Source organism: Gymnoscopelus microlampas (genome assembly GCF_963454915.1).
Source record: "Gymnoscopelus microlampas genome assembly, chromosome: 11".
Classification (NCBI taxonomy): Eukaryota; Metazoa; Chordata; class Actinopteri; order Myctophiformes; family Myctophidae; genus Gymnoscopelus; species Gymnoscopelus microlampas.
The window spans coordinates 50,823,922-50,849,275 of NC_139948.1; the positions used below are offsets into that span (position 1 = coordinate 50,823,922).

At 42.6% G+C, this 25,354-nt stretch overlaps 8 protein-coding genes across 10 annotated transcripts in view; all 8 read left to right on the top strand.

The window, feature by feature from the left end:
• LOC311055106 (histone H1-like) overlaps positions 1–25,354 on the top strand; it is a gene marked incomplete at both ends in the record, with an annotated part of 65,073 nt that overhangs the window by 1,458 nt on the left and 38,261 nt on the right. The window contains one exon of one of the 3 annotated variants that reach the window (XM_084071206.1): positions 2,943–3,071. The exons of 1 other annotated variant lie outside the window; for it this stretch is intronic. In XM_084071206.1, the coding sequence (XP_083927332.1) occupies positions 2,943–3,071 (129 nt within the window). Of the gene's footprint in view, positions 1–2,459; positions 3,072–25,354 lie in introns of those variants that run through there. One more of the 3 variants, XM_084071207.1, reaches the window with a different exon arrangement.
• On the top strand, positions 33–407 carry LOC311055140 (histone H2B-like; the record flags this gene model as incomplete). Its single annotated transcript, XM_084071242.1, has 1 exon — positions 33–407. The coding sequence occupies one exon, from the start codon at positions 33–35 to the stop codon at positions 405–407; it is 375 nt and encodes a 124-aa protein (XP_083927368.1).
• LOC311055126 (histone H2A-like) lies at positions 4,443–4,826 on the top strand (the record flags this gene model as incomplete). The annotated part of the gene is made up of 1 exon (XM_084071228.1): positions 4,443–4,826. One exon carries the CDS (start codon positions 4,443–4,445, stop codon positions 4,824–4,826), a length of 384 nt encoding a protein of 127 aa, XP_083927354.1.
• Positions 6,069–7,051, top strand: LOC311055103 (globoside alpha-1,3-N-acetylgalactosaminyltransferase 1-like; the record flags this gene model as incomplete). Its single annotated transcript, XM_084071202.1, has 1 exon — positions 6,069–7,051. The coding sequence occupies exon 1, from the start codon at positions 6,197–6,199 to the stop codon at positions 7,049–7,051; it is 855 nt and encodes a 284-aa protein (XP_083927328.1). The 5' UTR covers positions 6,069–6,196.
• Positions 10,856–11,239, top strand: LOC311055128 (histone H2A-like; the record flags this gene model as incomplete). Its single annotated transcript, XM_084071230.1, has 1 exon — positions 10,856–11,239. The coding sequence occupies one exon, from the start codon at positions 10,856–10,858 to the stop codon at positions 11,237–11,239; it is 384 nt and encodes a 127-aa protein (XP_083927356.1).
• Positions 15,114–16,096, top strand: LOC311055100 (globoside alpha-1,3-N-acetylgalactosaminyltransferase 1-like; the record flags this gene model as incomplete). Its single annotated transcript, XM_084071199.1, has 1 exon — positions 15,114–16,096. Exon 1 carries the CDS (start codon positions 15,242–15,244, stop codon positions 16,094–16,096), a length of 855 nt encoding a protein of 284 aa, XP_083927325.1. The 5' UTR covers positions 15,114–15,241.
• Positions 19,893–20,276, top strand: LOC311055751 (histone H2A-like; the record flags this gene model as incomplete). The annotated part of the gene is made up of 1 exon (XM_084072018.1): positions 19,893–20,276. One exon carries the CDS (start codon positions 19,893–19,895, stop codon positions 20,274–20,276), a length of 384 nt encoding a protein of 127 aa, XP_083928144.1.
• Positions 21,519–22,501, top strand: LOC311055101 (globoside alpha-1,3-N-acetylgalactosaminyltransferase 1-like; the record flags this gene model as incomplete). Its single annotated transcript, XM_084071200.1, has 1 exon — positions 21,519–22,501. The coding sequence occupies exon 1, from the start codon at positions 21,647–21,649 to the stop codon at positions 22,499–22,501; it is 855 nt and encodes a 284-aa protein (XP_083927326.1). The 5' UTR covers positions 21,519–21,646.

Here is a 25,354-nt window from a genome sequence, read left to right on the forward strand (position 1 = left end):
ACTTCTTTACTATAACCCCCGTAGAGAGAACCATGCCTGAACCCGCCAAGCCAGCGCCCAAGAAGGGATCCAAGAAAGCCGTTACCAAGTCCGCTGCCAAGGGCGGTAAGAAACGCAGAAAGTCCAGGAAGGAGAGCTATGCCATCTACATCTACAAGGTGATGAAGCAGGTCCATCCTGACACCGGTATCTCCTTTAAGGCCATGGGCATCATGAATTCGTTTGTCAACGACATCTTTGAGCGCATCGCCGGTGAAGCCTCCAAACTGGCTAACTACAACAAGCGCCGCACCATCTCATCCAGGGAGATTCAGACCGCCGTCCGCCTTCTGCTCCCCGGTGAGCTGGCCAAGCACGCCGTGTCTGAGGGCACCAAGGCTGTGACCAAGTACACCAGCTCCAAGTAAACCGTTCTAGTCTGCTCTAAACACAAAGGTCCTTTTAAGGACCACCCATCTTTTCAAGAAAGAGTTGATCCGCACTGTTTGAATAAGCTTTTTATTCATCTTATAAGCACTTATGTAATGGGTTGCTGACGTCTAAGATGACACTGCCATACATGTAATGACCAATAATATTCGTACCTTCACTTGATAGATCGTGGCAATATATTTTATTAGAAATATGTATTGGTATTTTTCAATTGTATAAAACATGACAACAGTATGGCTCGTGTAAAATGCCTATTCACAGAGCAGACAGACATCTAGACCAGTTGTTTTCAACCAGTGGCCTGGGGACCACCAGTGGTCCTTGAGGGGTTCCAGGGGCAGGGGGTCCCCAGCCAAATTAATAATTATGAACCAAATTATATTGTGTGTCTGTAACATGTGTACAAATGGAACCAAATGGACCCTAACGGTTACATTTCTACACTCAAAGTTAAATGAACACTGATGATGATGATGATACAGTGTAGATTGGGAACCCCAAGGAATCAAAATGGTTGAGTCCCTGGCATATCTTTTCAAATGGGGGTCCCTGGGCTAATATGTGTCAATTTGGGGGTCCTTGACACAAAAAAGGTCGAAAACCACTGACTACTAGACTTATCAGAGCACGGTGGCGAAGTGCTACATTTATTTAGTTATGCATAGACTTTAATTACAGATGCGTGTTCCTAAAGATAGTGAACTGCCGTGTATTAAAATGTTATTATATCTTCAGTTTTGGCTGTCGTTTCAGACATTTAGAGTTATTCTGTTAAATATTGTGTTTGTGTGTGTGTGTGTGTGTGTGTGTGTGTGTATATATATATATATATATATATATATATATATATATATATATATATATATATATGATATTTTTTTTACCGAGACACCAATGTATTTTCATGCCAGAGTACTTAATAGATTATGTTGGCTAGATGTCAATTTACTCTGCTATTTACTCTAATCTATTGGATAGGCATATGGACCAAAACATAATGAGTCAAAAGGAATATGGGCATGGTATAGCTTTTTTTTTTTTTATTCATCCATTTTCATTCAAAACATTCTAGCTGTCAACAATTGTAATATTAAGTAAGACCTACTAGCAGTCTAGCACAGACCTCTTGGCATTAATTGCCATAATTAATTTAGGTGTCAGTGGTGGCCACCTAATTAACACATTTAACTTAAACACATGTGGTGTTTCTTTTCCTCTGCTGTGCTCCATGGCTACCGTATTCCTTTTGATAAAATTAAAGAAGATATATTGTATACCCATATTGCCTATTATAATAAATTATGAAGCAATCTGGGTATACATGTGCTATGTAAATTGCTTGTAAATAAATGGTGTGCTGTGTTTATACATTTTAAATTATGTCAAGTAATAATTATGTAATATGCCATATGTTTTGTAAATGGCACCATTGGAAAAGTGGAGCTTGCTCTCAACTGGCCATCCTCTCATAAGTCTCCTCCATGCCACAGGGAAGGGCAACAGCAGCACTGTGTTTGCAGACACTGGAAAGTTTGACATTTAAAACAAAACGCTTTGCCAAAGAGGATCTGTTTAACTGTTATTCCAAAGTCAGACATCTCAGCTTGATCTGCAGCAAATAGGGAATTGGATATTCTATGTTTAAACTATTTTAAACGACAAATGACAGAGGAAAGCTGGCAAACTCCCCTCCTTGTAATGGTGTATATGTGAGGTTTTTAACATCTCCAAACAAAACGCAGGAGTCCTCAGCGCTCCACATGGTTTGATTATGAAGTGAAACTTGTCTGCTATCTGCTCCATTTGTTGTTTTGACTTAAATCCATTTCTACGTCTGTATTTTATTTGGTTTTAGTTGTGGAGAAAACACAAGTGTCTCAGTATTCTGCAGCACACAGAGCACTGACCCAGTGGGTTGAGTCTACATGGTTCTCACACATCCTTTAAGTTCCACCCCCTCCTCTTCTATTCCGTCAGTCTCTACTCAGACTTTAGTTTAGTGCATCTGAAACACCAACCAGAAGACAATGGCAGAAGTCGCTCCAGCCCCAGCTGCCTCCACGGCGAAAGTAGTCAAGAAGAAGGCCGCGGCCAAGCCTGTGAAGGTCGGCCCCAGCGTCCAGGAGCTCATCGTCAAGGCTGTGAGCGCCTCCAAGGAAAGGAGCGGTGTGTCTCTGGCCGCCCTCAAGAAGGCCCTGGCCGCCGGTGGCTACGACGTGGAGAAGAAGAACACCCGCGTCAAGATCGCCGTGAAGAGCCTGGTGACAAAGGGCACCCTGCTCCAGACCAAGGGTACCGGTGCGTCTGGATCCTTCAAGCTCAACAAGAAGGCTGAAGAGAAGGTAAAGAAGCCCGCTAAGAAGGCAGTCAAACCCAAGAAGCCGGCAGCCAAGAAACCCGCCGCGGCAAAGAAATCCCCCAAGAAGGCAGCAGCTAAGAAGCCCACAGCCGCCAAGAAATCTCCCAAGAAGGCAAAGAAACCTGCAGCTGTAAAGAAACCAGCAGCCAAGAGCCCCAAGAAGGCGACCAAGAGTCCCAAGAAGGTGAATAAACCCGCTGCCGTTAAGAAAGCACCAGCAAAGAAAGCGGCAAAGCCCAAGGCGACGAAACCCAAGAAGACAGCCGCTAAGAAGAAGTAAACATCCACACACCAACCTGTATATCCCACAAAGGTTCTTTTAAGAGCCACCCACAACTTTATTTAAAGAGTTCCTTTTGTTTACTATTGTTTTTTGTCTTGGCGCTGACATGGTTAGTGGTTACCAATTTATTAACTCAACTGGGCGAAGAGAGAGAGGGCATTATGTAATTGTCAGTAGTGAGAACTAACGATCAATGATGCCAGATTTTGAGAGAAATAAACAACTAAATAAGGTCTATGAAACAGGCCCAAAAATAGGCCACATGAGCGCTAAAGCCTGCACACACAGACGTGAGCTTGTAGATCTGCTATTTTCAAGAACATCTGGGGGGGGGGGGGGGCATCAAAAAGCACCAAATGGATGAAAGCCCATTGTGGTCCATTTAAACATTCAACACCAAGCCTAGACAGACAACATCACAACAGCTACAAGCATTGGGTGTGAGTTTTAGATACAGATAAGGCTGCCCATGCAATCAGTGATTGTCTACAAATTAAATAGGGTAATTTTACAAACATAATATTTATTGGTATGTATATTACATGCGAACATATATACATGTAATATATATATATAATCATAATGATCGAATATGGGTGCAAGATGTGCAAGAGATAACATGAAGTAATACATACGAAAATATGATTAATATACAAAATATAGTGTGGCAATAGATATTAAGAGATAATATAAATGTGCATGCATATTCAATATGAATTCCCTAATTTAACTTGGCATAAGTCTACATACTGATTCATCACACACAGAAACGGCATTATGTTCAACAAACAGTTTTACTTTTGATTATATTACAACTTAATAACATTAATAACGATTGTATTAACAATGTAATATTGTCACACGTCACTCTCTAAAGTCCCAGTAATGTTTCAAAATGTGTTCATCATTACAATGGACCCTATTCACAGCAACCTGTACATGTTGGTTAGTTGTACCTATTATTTAGCTTGACCACTAATACTGACAATTTTATTTTAGTAGCACTATTATACAGATGCCAGATGTAATGTTTTAAAGTTATACTTGTAGCACCAAATCATTGTCCTTTATCTATGTGACCATTTACTATATGTTGTATCTGATTGTACACTTTGTAAAATGTTAATCACTCATTTAGGATGAATAGTGCCTGATACCTGTAGTGTCTAAACTGGACATTGACTGAGAGACGCCGTCATACTCTGATTGGTCAGGAACCTCCTGGGGAGGAACAGTACGTCACTGGTTCTGATTGGTGGGGAGCATTTACAAACCTAACCCCGCCCATTTGAAGATATAAATAGTCCTGTATTCCTCTCCACAGTCACATTTCTTCTGCGATCCACATCTTAAGAAACAAACCCAACCATGTCAGGAAGAGGCAAAACCGGTGGAAAGTCCAGGGCTAAGGCCAAGACCCGCTCATCCCGTGCCGGGCTCCAGTTCCCCGTGGGTCGTGTCCACAGGCTGCTGCGTAAAGGCAACTATGCCCAGCGTGTCGGTGCCGGCGCCCCGGTCTATCTGGCGGCCGTTCTCGAGTACCTGACCGCTGAGATCCTGGAGCTGGCTGGAAACGCTGCTCGTGACAACAAGAAGTCTCGCATCATCCCCCGTCATCTCCAGCTGGCCGTCCGCAACGACGAGGAGCTCAACAGGCTGCTGGGTGGAGTGACCATCGCTCAGGGCGGTGTGCTGCCCAACATCCAGGCTGTTCTGCTCCCCAAGAAGACCGAGAAAGCCGCCAAGAAATAAATCTGTTTCATTCGTTTAACAAACCCCATAAAGGCTCTTTTAAGAGCCACCCACTCATTCAATACAAAGATGAATTCTATTCCATTCTATATAGACTCTGTGTGCACAGTTTATATAAACCGACTCAGCATAATGTTATGCAGTGGTGTAATGTTATGCAGTGGTGTAAACTATCTCAATACATTTACTCACGCAATATTTTGAAGTTTTGTTTTTAAAATAAATAACTGGAGTATTTTAAATACTTGTACTTGTGCCTTGCTTAGAACAGGCAAATATAGTACTCCACTATTATTTGGAAAACCAGTTAATTTGCAGATTGTATTATAAAGCCTACATTAGCCACTTGAGCCCTATATTTTTATACATGGGCCATTTGAAAATAGCCGATCTACAAGCTCATTGTAGATCTATTTTCAATCATTATAGTAACTTTTGGTGGGCCTACTTTAAGTATATTTTGATACTCAAGTAACATTATGAACACAGGCCTTTTACTTGTAAAAGAGTATTTTTACATTTTTGTATTGCTTCTTCTACTTAAGTGAAATATGTAAGTACTTCTTCCACCACTGATATTATTACTAGTTTACAGCAAAGTGAAAATACATTGCTGTGTGTTTTATGACATGGGGCAAAGAAATACATATTTCTACTTGAGTGACAAAACAAAAGGATTATGGTGTATACGAATTATAAGTAGGCATATATTGTTCATTAAATTAAAATGTAACACAGATTCACAACATATTAATGTTGTCAAACAAGTGTCAACTTCCAATATGGACAATGACTACAAATAATTGTGGATTGAGGACTACCTTGTATTTAGGCAGTGAATAATAGGCACTGATGTAATCCATGCAATGTGGCTCTAACTATAAATATTATTATTATTAGATATTAAATACCTGCAAGTCATTACGACCATTTCATAGTTCAGTATGAAGTTTGTAAGAGATCAAGTGACGTATGGTACCACCCCAAATAAGGAGGTTCCTGACCGCTGACCAATCAGAGAACGACGGCGTCTCAAGAAGCGCTAATAAAAGGCAGCGCCTGTTTGCAATAAGCTGTTAGTCGGTGCTGGCGTTCATAGGTTTACTGACTGCATAGAGTTAAGGTTTATGGATCATTGCCTCAATCGATTGACTCAATCGAATATGAAAAAAAAACGAAATGTTCTACTTGGACTTGGAGCAGTACTGCTTTGTCTCATTTGGTTCCTCTGTTCATCACATTTGAGTGGGACCTCTGCTGTTGGAAACGTGACATTGCAGCCGAAAGGAGAATGTGTGAACCTGACATGGCGACCCATACCAGAAAGACTAGTGGTGGGAAAATGGCAGGACACCCAACAGGCTAAAATCATGGAGCCGAGGCGACAAGATGTTCTAACAGTTACTCCCTGGCTGGCACCTATTGTTTGGGATGGCACCTTTGACCCTGTAATCATAGATGAGGCCGCCAAGGCACAGAATATTGTCATTGCAACCACTGTGTTTGCAGTTGGCAAATATATCCGTTATCTACAAGACTTCTTAGAGACAGCAGAGCAGCACTACATGGTGGGGCTGGCTGTGAACTTCTATGTTTTCACCGACCAGCCTGATGCCGTACCCAGTGTGACCATGGCAGCAGGCAGACAGCTCCATATAATCAAAGTACCTAAATACAGCCGCTGGCAGGAGATCTCCATGAGGAGAATGCAGTTCATCCAGGAGGCCATTGAGGAGCGCATACGCTACGAGGCCGACTACATATACTGTGTGGACGTCGACATGAAGTTCCACAGCCGCGTTGGTGCTGAGATCCTTGGTCGGCTGGTGGGCGTCTTTAATGCCTGGCATGACAGACTTGAACGAGACCACTTCAGCTACGAGCGACGCGATACATCTACCGCTTACATCCCAAAAGGCAAAGGGGATTTCTACTATGCTGGGGGTTTCTTTGGAGGAGCGGTGGGCGAGGTGCATGAGCTGGTCACGGCTTGCAGGGCCAACCTGGAGGCAGACAAGCTGGTGGGAGTGGAAGCCAAGTGGCAGGAGGAGAGCCACGTCAACCGATACCTGGTGGTCAACAAGCCCACCAAGATCCTGTCCCCCGAGTACCTCTGGGATGAAGGTCTGAGCACGGTAGGCAGTGAAATAAAGTTAAGTGAAATAAAGTTAATCCGCTTCGCCACCGTAATCAAGAACCTGAAGGAAGTGAGGGAGAACATTTGAACCTGTACCAAAAAAAATTGATTCATGAAGATCATTACGATGAAGAGGTTAAGGAAACTGGTTGAAAAGTGGTACTACCTTCAGGTAGTACCACTGGATACCCAGGTAGAATCCAGGATAGGACATGGAAGTTACTGAGTGCAGCTTTAAGATCCCATGGTCACAATGTTTTTTTTTTTCTCCTCTTCTGTATTTTACATTGTTTTTGTACTGATCAACCACAGTGAAAATGTGAAATACCTTACCTGTGCCATTTTCCCACAAAAACCTGTAGAGATTGAAGAATGTCATCCCATTTTAAAGGAGAGATCCGCACATTTTAAGTGTTATCTTTGATGTGTTGCTAATCACTCACCATGATAGAAAAGCCCATTGAGTTACAAAGAATCCCCTCTTGGGCCGTTTCTGGCGACCCCCTCCGTGGCACAATGGGAGAGTGTGCAAGACTGAAAATCGCCTATTGTAACAAATGCAAAGTCTGTTTTTTTTCTCCTAATACTCATTGTGGAGGCTCATGATACCCTAACAGAGGTTGAAAGTCCCGACGAGCTTACCGCTAACGCAGAACGTGCTAACGCTAGTTGCTTGTTTACATGATTGGCAACATGAGTTGCCAGATTCTGGGAGAGAAACAAGCAACTAGCGTTAGCTAGTTCTGCGTTAGCGGTTAGCTCGTCGGCACTTTCATCGCCTGTTAGGGTATCAAGAGCAAGTTGGAATTCAGTGAGCTTTTTTTTTGCCGATGGGTTCCCAGATTGCATTAAAACTAAAGGCCCTGTTTAGACTGGCAGCCAAGAGTACTTCCGGGGCAGCGCCATGTGAGCACGCGTTTTGGTTGAGCTCCGTGCCAGTATTGTGCATAATGTAAATATTTTACCAGTTTGACCACAAATCTACCACAAAGTGTGTGAGAACACTCATCAGAGACATTGAGATATTTTTTTTTGCCTTCGTTGTGAAAACTGCAGCCCATGATGCCTAAAGCCGGCTCCATTGCTAAGGCTACACCGGCTAAAGCTAGCTCGAATGATAATGCTCCATCGGCTGGAACTAGCTCGAATGCTAATGCTACACCGACTGCGGCTAGCTCGAATGCTAATGCTACACCGACCAAAGCTAGCTTGAATGCTAATGCTACACCGACCAAAGCTAGCTTGGATGCTAATGCTACACCGACTGATGGGATGGAGTGTATCCTCCAGGCTATCGCTAAGCTGAGGACGGAACTGCTCGACAAGGGGAAGGGTCGGTCGAGATCAAGACCCAGGTTGATAATCTCAGGGCGGAAATTAAACAGGCTAACGATAACGCCAACGCTAAGATTGTGACCTTGGAGACACATTTCGCAAGTCTGGAAACTGCTGTTAACGACCAGTCTGATAGGATCACTGAATTGGAGCGAGAGTTGGTCGTGGTTCTGAAAGAGCTGGCGACCCAGAAAGCCCGGGCCGAGGAGCTAGAATCGAGGGGGCGCCGTTTTAATCTACGTATCACAGGTGTGAAAGAAGGAAGAGACTGATGATGATGATGATGATGATACAGTGTAGATTGGGAACCCCAAGGAATCAAAATGGTTGAGTCCCTGGCATATCTTTTCAAATGGGGGTCCCTGGGCTAATATGTGTCAATTTGGGGGTCCTTGACACAAAAAAGGTTGAAAACCACTGACTACTAGACTTATCAGAGCACGGTGGCGAAGTGCTACATTTATTTAGTTATGCATAGACTTTAATTACAGATGCGTGTTCCTAAAGATAGTGAACTGCCGTGTATTAAAATGTCATTATAGCTTCAGTTTTGGCTGTCGTTTCAGACGTATAGAGTTATTCTGTTAAATATTGTGTTTGTGTGTGTGTATGTATGTGTATATATATATGTATGTGTATATATATATATATATATATATATATATATATATATATATATATATATATATATATATATATATATATATATATATATATATATATATATATCATATTTTTTTACCGAGACACCAATGTATTTTCATGCCAGAGTACTTAACAGATTATGTTGGCTAGATGTCAATTTACTCTGCTATTTACTCTAATCTATTGGATAGGCATATGGACCAAAACATAATGAGTCAAAAGGAATATGGGCATGGGATAGCTTTTATTTTTTATTCATCCATTTTCATTCAAAACATTCTAGCTGTCAACAATTGTAATATTAAGTTAGACCTACTAGCAGTCTAGCACAGACCTCTTGGCATTAATTGCCATAATTAATTTAGGTGTCAGTGGTGGCCACCTAATTAACACATTAAACTTAAACACATGTGGTGTTTCTTTTCCTCTGCTGTGCTCCTTGGCTACCGTATTCCTTTTGATAAAATTAAAGAAGATATATTGTATACCCATATTGCCTATTATAATAAATTATGAAGCAATCTGGGTATACATGTGCTATGTAAATTGCTTGCAAATAAATGGTGTGCTGTGTTTATACATTTTAAATTATGTCAAGTAATAATTATGTAATATGCCATATGTTTTGTAAATGGCACCATTGGAAAAGTGGAGCTTGCTCTCAACTGGCCATCCTCTCATAAGTCTCCTCCATGCCACAGGGAAGGGCAACAGCAGCACTGTGTTTGCAGACACTGGAAAGTTTGACATTTAAAACAAAACGCTTTGCCAAAGAGGATCTGTTTAACTGTTATTCCAAAGTCAGACATCTCAGCTTGATCTGCAGCAAATAGGGAATTGGATATTCTATGTTTAAACTATTTTAAACGACAAATGACAGAGGAAAGCTGGCAAACTCCTCTCCTTGTAATGGTGTATATGTGAGGTTTTTAACATCTCCAAATGGATGAAAGCCCATTGTGGTTCATTTAAACATTCAACACCAAGCCTAGACAGACAACATCACAACAGCTACAAGCATTGGGTGTGAGTTTTAGATACAGATAAGGCTGCCCATGCAATCAGTGATTGTGTACAAATTAAATAGGGTCATTTTACAAACATAATATTTATTGGTATGTATATTACATGCGAATATAGGTGCATGATGTGCAAGAGATAACATGAAGTAATACATACGAAAATATGATTAATATACAAAATATAGTGTGGCAATAGATATTAAGAGATAATATAAATGTGCATGCATATTCAATATGAATTCCCTAATTTAACTTGGCATAAGTCTACATACTGATTCATCACACACAGAAACGGCATTATGGTCAACAAACAGTTTTACTTTTGATTATATCACAACTTAATAACATTAATAACGATTGTATTAACAATGTAATATTGTCACACGTCACTCTCTAAAGTCCCAGTAATGTTTCAAAATGTGTTCATCGTTACAATGGACCCTATTCACAGCAGCCTGTACATGTTGGTTAGTTGTACCTATTATTTAGCTTGACCACTAATACTGACAATTTTATTTTAGTAGCACTATTATACAGATGCCAGATTTAATGTTTTAAAGTTATACTTGTAGCACCAAATCATTGTCCTTTATCTATGTGACCATTTACTATATGTTGTATCTGATTGTACACTTTGTAAAATGTAAATCACTCATTTAGGATGAATAGTGCCTGATAACTGTAGTGTCTAAACTGGACATTGACTGAGAGACGCCGTCATACTCTGATTGGTCAGGAACCTCCTGGGGAGGAACAGTACGTCACTGGTTCTGATTGGTGGGGAGCATTTACAAACCTAACCCCGCCCATTTGAAGATATAAATAGTCCTGTATTCTACTCCTCAGTCAAATTTCTTCTGCGATCCCCATCTTAAGAAACAAACGCAACCATGTCAGGAAGAGGCAAAACCGGTGGAAAGTCCAGGGCTAAGGCCAAGACCCGCTCATCCCGTGCCGGGCTCCAGTTCCCCGTGGGTCGTGTCCACAGGCTGCTGCGTAAAGGCAACTATGCCCAGCGTGTCGGTGCCGGCGCCCCGGTCTATCTGGCGGCCGTTCTCGAGTACCTGACCGCTGAGATCCTGGAGCTGGCTGGAAACGCTGCTCGTGACAACAAGAAGTCTCGCATCATCCCCCGTCATCTCCAGCTGGCCGTCCGCAACGACGAGGAGCTCAACAGGCTGCTGGGTGGAGTGACCATCGCTCAGGGCGGTGTGCTGCCCAACATCCAGGCTGTTCTGCTCCCCAAGAAGACCGAGAAAGCCGCCAAGAAATAAATCTGTTTCATTCGTTTAACAAACCCCATAAAGGCTCTTTTAAGAGCCACCCACTCATTCAATACAAAGATGAATTCTATTCCATTCTATATAGACTCTGTGTGCACAGTTTATATAAACCGACTCAGCATAATGTTATGCAGTGGTGTAATGTTATGCAGTGGTGTAAACTATCTCAATACATTTACTCACGCAATATTTTGAAGTTTTGTTTTTAAAATAAATAACTGGAGTATTTTAAATACTTGTACTTGTGCCTTGCTTAGAACAGGCAAATATAGTACTCCACTATTATTTGGAAAACCAGTTAATTTGCAGATTGTATTATAAAGCCTACATTAGCCACTTGAGCCCTATATTTTTATACATGGGCCATTTGAAAATAGCCGATCTACAAGCTCATTGTAGATCTATTTTCAATCATTATAGTAACTTTTGGTGGGCCTACTTTAAGTATATTTTGATACTCAAGTAACATTATGAACACAGGCCTTTTACTTGTAAAAGAGTATTTTTACATTTTTGTATTGCTTCTTCTACTTAAGTGAAATATGTAAGTACTTCTTCCACCACTGATATTATTACTAGTTTACAGCAAAGTGAAAATACATTGCTGTGTGTTTTATGACATGGGGCAAAGAAATACATATTTCTACTTGAGTGACAAAACAAAAGGATTATGGTGTATACGAATTATAAGTAGGCATATATTGTTCACTAGAGTTTCGGGGGGCTACGCCCCCCTCAACCCCAGCCGCGCACGGGGCCCAGCGTGGCCGTGTGTATATTGGGGGACCCAAATCGCCGGAGTGAAAGTGTGGAAAAGTTTTTTTGAAAAAGGAAAAAATTTGAAGAAATAATATTTGTTATGTTTCAGGGGGTCCACAGGGGGTGCGCGGACCCCCTGATGGTCCACTGACCCCCTGTGGAGTGTTGGGACGCGCGGGGACACCCCTGGAACATTGCGGACCATTTCGGTGTTTTTTTTTTTTTCATGAAGGTGGTTGCTTGTTTCTGGCGCAGGCTGTGCAAACCTGGCAACCCAGCGCATGCTGCCGCACGTTTAAGTGGCGTCGCGTCATGAGGGTCAGTGGGGCCGTGGCTCGGTCAGTGAAGACCCTGTAGTGCGGATGATATGTGGCATAGAGGGGAAGATTGTAAATCCACAGAGGAAACATCCGTGGGCTACCATTGGTTCAGCGATGTGTGCGGTGGCCCTGCGGCCCCTCCTCCTCCACCAATGTGCAGTAGTGAGAGCCCTGACGTCACAACAATTGGAGCGATGGGCACTGCACTGTGGTTGGTTAGGGTACACCTAGGGCCCAGGTAGAAGCCAGTTAAAGCCTGCATGGGCAAACCCAGTTAGGACCCGCCTTGGTCCCACATAAACATGGCTAGTTGGGGCCCACCTAAGGGCCAGGTAGAAGCTACTTATAGCCTGCATGGGCATCGCAGTTGGGACTGAAGTGGATGCCGCTGACATTGCTGACATGGGGTCCATATGGTTTAGCCCACCTTGAAACCATATGGGAACTACGCTGGCATGCTGGCTGTAATGCAAACGCTGCATCATACCTGCAGTGTGTAGTTTGATGTTGTGTGTGTAGCAGATATACCTGCAGTGTGTAGATCAATGTCCATAGGAAAGTCAATGCCCAGCAGTGTTTTTTTCCCCCAGCAGAGTTTCTAGTGTCTCTGTGTCTCTCTGGAAGAGGTTGCACATGAACTCTGCAGCCGCACTGAGGCGCTCCAACACAAACACTCTGACATTAAGCTGCTTCACACAACAAACATCAGCACCACGCTGCTGTTTGTCCAAAAGACACATGTCCTCTCCCACCGACGTCATGTGTTCATTTATCGACAGCCGTACAGACTCCTTTTGACACATTTTACGTCGTTTATGCAGCTGTCACTGACTGTCCACATCGGGCTGTTATTTTGCTGCGATCAAGTCAACGATGTGAGAGATTAGCTATCACAGACGGACGGACAGGGGGTGAAACATAGTCTTGCGCCATGCCTTTCGGCCTGGCGGAGACAATAAAAAACCGAAAGTAAAGGAAATGGCCATTTCTGCAACAGAAGTAGTCAATAAACTATGCTATGAAAACATGGGCGACATTGGCAAAGAATGTAAGAAAGAGGCAATCATGTAGAAAATAGCCGATCTCCAAGCTTACAAAGCCTGTCAACGTGAGGCGTTTCGAGCTTGTAGATCGGCTATTTTCACAATATTTACTTGTGGAACGGAGTCAAACAGAATGGGGGGGGCCCAGAGCAAGTACGTGTATTTGGGGGGGGGGGGGGGGGGGGCGGCGTGAAAGGGTTGATAAACACTGCTCTAATCGGAGCGAAATTATCTGAAATTACTACATGACCATAATGCAGCGTAACATGCGTTGCACGGGGCGGTCCTGCCATTACGTTAGTTACTGTAGTTGCTGTGGAGCTACATAGGTCTCCAGAAGACACACACAAACATACACCATGTACAATGGACGAACTGAGCAGCAATATAGACATTCACCACACGAACGTGCATTGTTGACAAAGTGATTGCACAGCCGCTGCAGGCATGACAACCAGGTTAGCGTTAGCGACATGGCAGCTATCACAGCGCCCTGTCCGTCGTGCTGCAACTGCCTGTGATGGCTACAGCAGTAACAGCAAGCTGTCTGCGATGCCATTGTCTGGAGACTGCTGTTAGCGTGACACGACCAATGAGAGTGAGCGCTGTAGTTGTTGCTAAGATACGGTGGCGTCTCTGGCCCATAGCTTGTAGATCTCTCACACATGATTGGCGTAGGCTGCGTTGCCAGGTCTGACTGTGTGTCTAAGCAATGGTCGGCTTATTTTTGCGCGCCTTTGGGCTCGTTTGCATTGTGCGCACGGCAGCGCTTGTTTAGCGTACGTCAGCGCGACGTGGCAACGGCCGTGGCAACGTGAAAGGTGATTGGCTGGTGAAAAGAAACACCCGACGTTACACCAGACATGGTGCCTGGAGAAAATGGTGACCAAAAAAAAAGTGTGGAAAAAAAGGAAAAAAACCCCGCAGCGGCTGGCTGCTGTTGTGCTGATGAGGTCGTGCGCACGGTAAACGGTACGAAGCTGTCTCCCCTTCCGTTTTGTCCGACATTTGGTGAGTAGAATTAATTATGTTGCGCGGTGGAAACGGTGTAGTGAGCAGTGAGATGTCCCCTACGCGAGGCGTAAATTCATCGCGGCCGCCGTGGCGAGTCAGTAGGCGACATGTGGTCTGGCGGTGCGTTGTTTATTCGATAACAGAGCTGTGGGGTGTCACCACCGAGGGTGCGGAAGTTGCTCGGCATTTATATAGTTAGATAGATTAAATTAAAATGTAACACAGATTCACAACATATTAATGTTGTCAAACAAGTGTCAACTTCCAATATGGACAATGACTACAAATAATTGTGGATTGAGGACTACCTTGTATTTAGGCAGTGAATAATAGGCACTGATGTAATCCATGCAATGTGGCTCTAACTATAAATATTATTATTATTAGATATTAAATACCTGCAAGTCATTACGACCATTTCATAGTTCAGTATGAAGTTTGTAAGAGATCAAGTGACGTATGGTACCTCCCCAAATAAGGAGGTTCCTGACCGCTGACCAATCAGAGAACGACGGCGTCTCAAGAAGCGCTAATAAAAGGCAGCGCCTGTTTGCAATAAGCTGTTAGTCGGTGCTGGCGTTCATAGGTTTACTGACTGCATAGAGTTAAGGTTTATGGATCATTGCCTCAATCGATTGACTCAATCGAATATGAAAAAAAAACGAAATGTTCTACTTGGACTTGGAGCAGTACTGCTTTGTCTCATTTGGTTCCTCTGTTCATCACATTTGAGTGGGACCTCTGCTGTTGGAAACGTGACATTGCAGCCGAAAGGAGAATGTGTGAACCTGACATGGCGACCCATACCAGAAAGACTAGTGGTGGGAAAATGGCAGGACACCCAACAGGCTAAAATCATGGAGCCGAGGCGACAAGATGTTCTAACAGTTACTCCCTGGCTGGCACCTATTGTTTGGGATGGCACCTTTGACCCTGTAATCATAGATGAGGCCGCCAAGGCACAGAATATTGTCATTGCAACCACTGTGTTTGCAGTTGGCAAATATATCCGTTATCTACAAGACTTCTTAGAGACAGCAGAGCAGCACTACATGGTGGGGCTGGCTGTGAACTTCTATGTTTTCACCGACCAGCCTGATGCCGTACCCAGTGTGACCATGGCAGCAGGCAGACAGCTCCATATAATCAAAGTACCTAAATACAGCCGCTGGCAGGAGATCTCCATGAGGAGAATGCAGTTCATCCAGGAGGCCATTGAGGAGCGCATACGCTACGAGGCCGACTACATATACTGTGTGGACGTCGACATGAAGTTCCACAGCCGCGTTGGTGCTGAGATCCTTGGTCGGCTGGTGGGCGTCTTTAATGCCTGGCATGACAGACTTGAACGAGACCACTTCAGCTACGAGCGACGCGATACATCTACCGCTTACATCCCAAAAGGCAAAGGGGATTTCTACTATGCTGGGGGTTTCTTTGGAGGAGCGGTGGGCGAGGTGCATGAGCTGGTCACGGCTTGCAGGGCCAACCTGGAGGCAGACAAGCTGGTGGGAGTGGAAGCCAAGTGGCAGGAGGAGAGCCACGTCAACCGATACCTGGTGGTCAACAAGCCCACCAAGATCCTGTCCCCCGAGTACCTCTGGGATGAAGGTCTGAGCACGGTAGGCAGTGAAATAAAGTTAAGTGAAATAAAGTTAATCCGCTTCGCCACCGTAATCAAGAACCTGAAGGAAGTGAGGGAGAACATTTGAACCTGTACCAAAAAAAATTGATTCATGAAGATCATTACGATGAAGAGGTTAAGGAAACTGGTTGAAAAGTGGTACTACCTTCAGGTAGTACCACTGGATACCCAGGTAGAATCCAGGATAGGACATGGAAGTTACTGAGTGCAGCTTTAAGATCCCATGGTCACAATGTTTTTTTTTTTCTCCTCTTCTGTATTTTACATTGTTTTTGTACTGATCAACCACAGTGAAAATGTGAAATACCTTACCTGTGCCATTTTCCCACAAAAACCTGTAGAGATTGAAGAATGTCATCCCATTTTAAAGGAGAGATCCGCACATTTTAAGTGTTATCTTTGATGTGTTGCTAATCACTCACCATGATAGAAAAGCCCATTGAGTTACAAAGAATCCCCTCTTGGGCCGTTTCTGGCGACCCCCTCCGTGGCACAATGGGAGAGTGTGCAAGACTGAAAATCGCCTATTGTAACAAATGCAAAGTCTGTTTTTTTTCTCCTAATACTCATTGTGGAGGCTCATGATACCCTAACAGAGGTTGAAAGTCCCGACGAGCTTACCGCTAACGCAGAACGTGCTAACGCTAGTTGCTTGTTTACATGATTGGCAACATGAGTTGCCAGATTCTGGGAGAGAAACAAGCAACTAGCGTTAGCTAGTTCTGCGTTAGCGGTTAGCTCGTCGGCACTTTCATCGCCTGTTAGGGTATCAAGAGCAAGTTGGAATTCAGTGAGCTTTTTTTTTGCCGATGGGTTCCCAGATTGCATTAAAACTAAAGGCCCTGTTTAGACTGGCAGCCAAGAGTACTTCCGGGGCAGCGCCATGTGAGCACGCGTTTTGGTTGAGCTCCGTGCCAGTATTGTGCATAATGTAAATATTTTACCAGTTTGACCACAAATCTACCACAAAGTGTGTGAGAACACTCATCAGAGACATTGAGATATTTTTTTTTGCCTTCGTTGTGAAAACTGCAGCCCATGATGCCTAAAGCCGGCTCCATTGCTAAGGCTACACCGGCTAAAGCTAGCTCGAATGATAATGCTCCATCGGCTGGAACTAGCTCGAATGCTAATGCTACACCGACTGCGGCTAGCTCGAATGCTAATGCTACACCGACCAAAGCTAGCTTGAATGCTAATGCTACACCGACCAAAGCTAGCTTGGATGCTAATGCTACACCGACTGATGGGATGGAGTGTATCCTCCAGGCTATCGCTAAGCTGAGGACGGAACTGCTCGACAAGGGGAAGGGTCGGTCGAGATCAAGACCCAGGTTGATAATCTCAGGGCGGAAATTAAACAGGCTAACGATAACGCCAACGCTAAGATTGTGACCTTGGAGACACATTTCGCAAGTCTGGAAACTGCTGTTAACGACCAGTCTGATAGGATCACTGAATTGGAGCGAGAGTTGGTCGTGGTTCTGAAAGAGCTGGCGACCCAGAAAGCCCGGGCCGAGGAGCTAGAATCGAGGGGGCGCCGTTTTAATCTACGTATCACAGGTGTGAAAGAAGGAAGAGACTGATGATGATGATGATGATGATACAGTGTAGATTGGGAACCCCAAGGAATCAAAATGGTTGAGTCCCTGGCATATCTTTTCAAATGGGGGTCCCTGGGCTAATATGTGTCAATTTGGGGGTCCTTGACACAAAAAAGGTTGAAAACCACTGACTACTAGACTTATCAGAGCACGGTGGCGAAGTGCTACATTTATTTAGTTATGCATAGACTTTAATTACAGATGCGTGTTCCTAAAGATAGTGAACTGCCGTGTATTAAAATGTCATTATAGCTTCAGTTTTGGCTGTCGTTTCAGACGTATAGAGTTATTCTGTTAAATATTGTGTTTGTGTGTGTGTATGTATGTGTATATATATATGTATGTGTATATATATATATATATATATATATATATATATATATATATATATATATATATATATATATATATATATATATATATATATATATCATATTTTTTTACCGAGACACCAATGTATTTTCATGCCAGAGTACTTAACAGATTATGTTGGCTAGATGTCAATTTACTCTGCTATTTACTCTAATCTATTGGATAGGCATATGGACCAAAACATAATGAGTCAAAAGGAATATGGGCATGGGATAGCTTTTATTTTTTATTCATCCATTTTCATTCAAAACATTCTAGCTGTCAACAATTGTAATATTAAGTTAGACCTACTAGCAGTCTAGCACAGACCTCTTGGCATTAATTGCCATAATTAATTTAGGTGTCAGTGGTGGCCACCTAATTAACACATTAAACTTAAACACATGTGGTGTTTCTTTTCCTCTGCTGTGCTCCTTGGCTACCGTATTCCTTTTGATAAAATTAAAGAAGATATATTGTATACCCATATTGCCTATTATAATAAATTATGAAGCAATCTGGGTATACATGTGCTATGTAAATTGCTTGCAAATAAATGGTGTGCTGTGTTTATACATTTTAAATTATGTCAAGTAATAATTATGTAATATGCCATATGTTTTGTAAATGGCACCATTGGAAAAGTGGAGCTTGCTCTCAACTGGCCATCCTCTCATAAGTCTCCTCCATGCCACAGGGAAGGGCAACAGCAGCACTGTGTTTGCAGACACTGGAAAGTTTGACATTTAAAACAAAACGCTTTGCCAAAGAGGATCTGTTTAACTGTTATTCCAAAGTCAGACATCTCAGCTTGATCTGCAGCAAATAGGGAATTGGATATTCTATGTTTAAACTATTTTAAACGACAAATGACAGAGGAAAGCTGGCAAACTCCTCTCCTTGTAATGGTGTATATGTGAGGTTTTTAACATCTCCAAATGGATGAAAGCCCATTGTGGTTCATTTAAACATTCAACACCAAGCCTAGACAGACAACATCACAACAGCTACAAGCATTGGGTGTGAGTTTTAGATACAGATAAGGCTGCCCATGCAATCAGTGATTGTGTACAAATTAAATAGGGTCATTTTACAAACATAATATTTATTGGTATGTATATTACATGCGAATATAGGTGCATGATGTGCAAGAGATAACATGAAGTAATACATACGAAAATATGATTAATATACAAAATATAGTGTGGCAATAGATATTAAGAGATAATATAAATGTGCATGCATATTCAATATGAATTCCCTAATTTAACTTGGCATAAGTCTACATACTGATTCATCACACACAGAAACGGCATTATGGTCAACAAACAGTTTTACTTTTGATTATATCACAACTTAATAACATTAATAACGATTGTATTAACAATGTAATATTGTCACACGTCACTCTCTAAAGTCCCAGTAATGTTTCAAAATGTGTTCATCGTTACAATGGACCCTATTCACAGCAGCCTGTACATGTTGGTTAGTTGTACCTATTATTTAGCTTGACCACTAATACTGACAATTTTATTTTAGTAGCACTATTATACAGATGCCAGATTTAATGTTTTAAAGTTATACTTGTAGCACCAAATCATTGTCCTTTATCTATGTGACCATTTACTATATGTTGTATCTGATTGTACACTTTGTAAAATGTAAATCACTCATTTAGGATGAATAGTGCCTGATAACTGTAGTGTCTAAACTGGACATTGACTGAGAGACGCCGTCATACTCTGATTGGTCAGGAACCTCCTGGGGAGGAACAGTACGTCACTGGTTCTGATTGGTGGGGAGCATTTACAAACCTAACCCCGCCCATTTGAAGATATAAATAGTCCTGTATTCTACTCCTCAGTCAAATTTCTTCTGCGATCCCCATCTTAAGAAACAAACGCAACCATGTCAGGAAGAGGCAAAACCGGTGGAAAGTCCAGGGCTAAGGCCAAGACCCGCTCATCCCGTGCCGGGCTCCAGTTCCCCGTGGGTCGTGTCCACAGGCTGCTGCGTAAAGGCAACTATGCCCAGCGTGTCGGTGCCGGCGCCCCGGTCTATCTGGCGGCCGTTCTCGAGTACCTGACCGCTGAGATCCTGGAGCTGGCTGGAAACGCTGCTCGTGACAACAAGAAGTCTCGCATCATCCCCCGTCATCTCCAGCTGGCCGTCCGCAACGACGAGGAGCTCAACAGGCTGCTGGGTGGAGTGACCATCGCTCAGGGCGGTGTGCTGCCCAACATCCAGGCTGTTCTGCTCCCCAAGAAGACCGAGAAAGCCGCCAAGAAATAAATCTGTTTCATTCGTTTAACAAACCCCATAAAGGCTCTTTTAAGAGCCACCCACTCATTCAATACAAAGATGAATTCTATTCCATTCTATATAGACTCTGTGTGCACAGTTTATATAAACCGACTCAGCATAATGTTATGCAGTGGTGTAATGTTATGCAGTGGTGTAAACTATCTCAATACATTTACTCACGCAATATTTTGAAGTTTTGTTTTTAAAATAAATAACTGGAGTATTTTAAACACTTGTACTTGTGCCTTGCTTAGAACAGGCAAATATAGTACTCCACTATTATTTGGAAAACCAGTTAATTTGCAGATTGTATTATAAAGCCTACATTAGCCACTTGAGCCCTATATTTTTATACATGGGCCATTTGAAAATAGCCGATCTACAAGCTCATTGTAGATCTATTTTCAATCATTATAGTAACTTTTGGTGGGCCTACTTTAAGTATATTTTGATACTCAAGTAACATTATGAACACAGGCCTTTTACTTGTAAAAGAGTATTTTTACATTTTTGTATTGCTTCTTCTACTTAAGTGAAATATGTAAGTACTTCTTCCACCACTGATATTATTACTAGTTTACAGCAAAGTGAAAATACATTGCTGTGTGTTTTATGACATGGGGCAAAGAAATACATATTTCTACTTGAGTGACAAAACAAAAGGATTATGGTGTATACGAATTATAAGTAGGCATATATTGTTCATTAAATTAAAATGTAACACAGATTCACAACATATTAATGTTGTCAAACAAGTGTCAACTTCCAATATGGACAATGACTACAAATAATTGTGGATTGAGGACTACCTTGTATTTAGGCAGTGAATAATAGGCACTGATGTAATCCATGCAATGTGGCTCTAACTATAAATATTATTATTATTAGATATTAAATACCTGCAAGTCATTACGACCATTTCATAGTTCAGTATGAAGTTTGTAAGAGATCAAGTGACGTATGGTACCTCCCCAAATAAGGAGGTTCCTGACCGCTGACCAATCAGAGAACGACGGCGTCTCAAGAAGCGCTAATAAAAGGCAGCGCCTGTTTGCAATAAGCTGTTAGTCGGTGCTGGCGTTCATAGGTTTACTGACTGCATAGAGTTAAGGTTTATGGATCATTGCCTCAATCGATTGACTCAATCGAATATGAAAAAAAAACGAAATGTTCTACTTGGACTTGGAGCAGTACTGCTTTGTCTCATTTGGTTCCTCTGTTCATCACATTTGAGTGGGACCTCTGCTGTTGGAAACGTGACATTGCAGCCGAAAGGAGAATGTGTGAACCTGACATGGCGACCCATACCAGAAAGACTAGTGGTGGGAAAATGGCAGGACACCCAACAGGCTAAAATCATGGAGCCGAGGCGACAAGATGTTCTAACAGTTACTCCCTGGCTGGCACCTATTGTTTGGGATGGCACCTTTGACCCTGTAATCATAGATGAGGCCGCCAAGGCACAGAATATTGTCATTGCAACCACTGTGTTTGCAGTTGGCAAATATATCCGTTATCTACAAGACTTCTTAGAGACAGCAGAGCAGCACTACATGGTGGGGCTGGCTGTGAACTTCTATGTTTTCACCGACCAGCCTGATGCCGTACCCAGTGTGACCATGGCAGCAGGCAGACAGCTCCATATAATCAAAGTACCTAAATACAGCCGCTGGCAGGAGATCTCCATGAGGAGAATGCAGTTCATCCAGGAGGCCATTGAGGAGCGCATACGCTACGAGGCCGACTACATATACTGTGTGGACGTCGACATGAAGTTCCACAGCCGCGTTGGTGCTGAGATCCTTGGTCGGCTGGTGGGCGTCTTTAATGCCTGGCATGACAGACTTGAACGAGACCACTTCAGCTACGAGCGACGCGATACATCTACCGCTTACATCCCAAAAGGCAAAGGGGATTTCTACTATGCTGGGGGTTTCTTTGGAGGAGCGGTGGGCGAGGTGCATGAGCTGGTCACGGCTTGCAGGGCCAACCTGGAGGCAGACAAGCTGGTGGGAGTGGAAGCCAAGTGGCAGGAGGAGAGCCACGTCAACCGATACCTGGTGGTCAACAAGCCCACCAAGATCCTGTCCCCCGAGTACCTCTGGGATGAAGGTCTGAGCACGGTAGGCAGTGAAATAAAGTTAAGTGAAATAAAGTTAATCCGCTTCGCCACCGTAATCAAGAACCTGAAGGAAGTGAGGGAGAACATTTGAACCTGTACCAAAAAAAATTGATTCATGAAGATCATTACGATGAAGAGGTTAAGGAAACTGGTTGAAAAGTGGTACTACCTTCAGGTAGTACCACTGGATACCCAGGTAGAATCCAGGATAGGACATGGAAGTTACTGAGTGCAGCTTTAAGATCCCATGGTCACAATGTTTTTTTTTTTCTCCTCTTCTGTATTTTACATTGTTTTTGTACTGATCAACCACAGTGAAAATGTGAAATACCTTACCTGTGCCATTTTCCCACAAAAACCTGTAGAGATTGAAGAATGTCATCCCATTTTAAAGGAGAGATCCGCACATTTTAAGTGTTATCTTTGATGTGTTGCTAATCACTCACCATGATAGAAAAGCCCATTGAGTTACAAAGAATCCCCTCTTGGGCCGTTTCTGGCGACCCCCTCCGTGGCACAATGGGAGAGTGTGCAAGACTGAAAATCGCCTATTGTAACAAATGCAAAGTCTGTTTTTTTTCTCCTAATACTCATTGTGGAGGCTCATGATACCCTAACAGAGGTTGAAAGTCCCGACGAGCTTACCGCTAACGCAGAACGTGCTAACGCTAGTTGCTTGTTTACATGATTGGCAACATGAGTTGCCAGATTCTGGGAGAGAAACAAGCAACTAGCGTTAGCTAGTTCTGCGTTAGCGGTTAGCTCGTCGGCACTTTCATCGCCTGTTAGGGTATCAAGAGCAAGTTGGAATTCAGTGAGCTTTTTTTTTGCCGATGGGTTCCCAGATTGCATTAAAACTAAAGGCCCTGTTTAGACTGGCAGCCAAGAGTACTTCCGGGGCAGCGCCATGTGAGCACGCGTTTTGGTTGAGCTCCGTGCCAGTATTGTGCATAATGTAAATATTTTACCAGTTTGACCACAAATCTACCACAAAGTGTGTGAGAACACTCATCAGAGACATTGAGATATTTTTTTTTGCCTTCGTTGTGAAAACTGCAGCCCATGATGCCTAAAGCCGGCTCCATTGCTAAGGCTACACCGGCTAAAGCTAGCTCGAATGATAATGCTCCATCGGCTGGAACTAGCTCGAATGCTAATGCTACACCGACTGCGGCTAGCTCGAATGCTAATGCTACACCGACCAAAGCTAGCTTGAATGCTAATGCTACACCGACCAAAGCTAGCTTGGATGCTAATGCTACACCGACTGATGGGATGGAGTGTATCCTCCAGGCTATCGCTAAGCTGAGGACGGAACTGCTCGACAAGGGGAAGGGTCGGTCGAGATCAAGACCCAGGTTGATAATCTCAGGGCGGAAATTAAACAGGCTAACGATAACGCCAACGCTAAGATTGTGACCTTGGAGACACATTTCGCAAGTCTGGAAACTGCTGTTAACGACCAGTCTGATAGGATCACTGAATTGGAGCGAGAGTTGGTCGTGGTTCTGAAAGAGCTGGCGACCCAGAAAGCCCGGGCCGAGGAGCTAGAATCGAGGGGGCGCCGTTTTAATCTACGTATCACAGGTGTGAAAGAAGGAAGAGACTGATGATGATGATGATGATGATACAGTGTAGATTGGGAACCCCAAGGAATCAAAATGGTTGAGTCCCTGGCATATCTTTTCAAATGGGGGTCCCTGGGCTAATATGTGTCAATTTGGGGGTCCTTGACACAAAAAAGGTTGAAAACCACTGACTACTAGACTTATCAGAGCACGGTGGCGAAGTGCTACATTTATTTAGTTATGCATAGACTTTAATTACAGATGCGTGTTCCTAAAGATAGTGAACTGCCGTGTATTAAAATGTCATTATAGCTTCAGTTTTGGCTGTCGTTTCAGACGTATAGAGTTATTCTGTTAAATATTGTGTTTGTGTGTGTGTATGTATGTGTATATATATATGTATGTGTATATATATATATATATATATATATATATATATATATATATATATATATATATATATATATATATATATATATATATATATATATCATATTTTTTTACCGAGACACCAATGTATTTTCATGCCAGAGTACTTAACAGATTATGTTGGCTAGATGTCAATTTACTCTGCTATTTACTCTAATCTATTGGATAGGCATATGGACCAAAACATAATGAGTCAAAAGGAATATGGGCATGGGATAGCTTTTATTTTTTATTCATCCATTTTCATTCAAAACATTCTAGCTGTCAACAATTGTAATATTAAGTTAGACCTACTAGCAGTCTAGCACAGACCTCTTGGCATTAATTGCCATAATTAATTTAGGTGTCAGTGGTGGCCACCTAATTAACACATTAAACTTAAACACATGTGGTGTTTCTTTTCCTCTGCTGTGCTCCTTGGCTACCGTATTCCTTTTGATAAAATTAAAGAAGATATATTGTATACCCATATTGCCTATTATAATAAATTATGAAGCAATCTGGGTATACATGTGCTATGTAAATTGCTTGCAAATAAATGGTGTGCTGTGTTTATACATTTTAAATTATGTCAAGTAATAATTATGTAATATGCCATATGTTTTGTAAATGGCACCATTGGAAAAGTGGAGCTTGCTCTCAACTGGCCATCCTCTCATAAGTCTCCTCCATGCCACAGGGAAGGGCAACAGCAGCACTGTGTTTGCAGACACTGGAAAGTTTGACATTTAAAACAAAACGCTTTGCCAAAGAGGATCTGTTTAACTGTTATTCCAAAGTCAGACATCTCAGCTTGATCTGCAGCAAATAGGGAATTGGATATTCTATGTTTAAACTATTTTAAACGACAAATGACAGAGGAAAGCTGGCAAACTCCTCTCCTTGTAATGGTGTATATGTGAGGTTTTTAACATCTCCAAATGGATGAAAGCCCATTGTGGTTCATT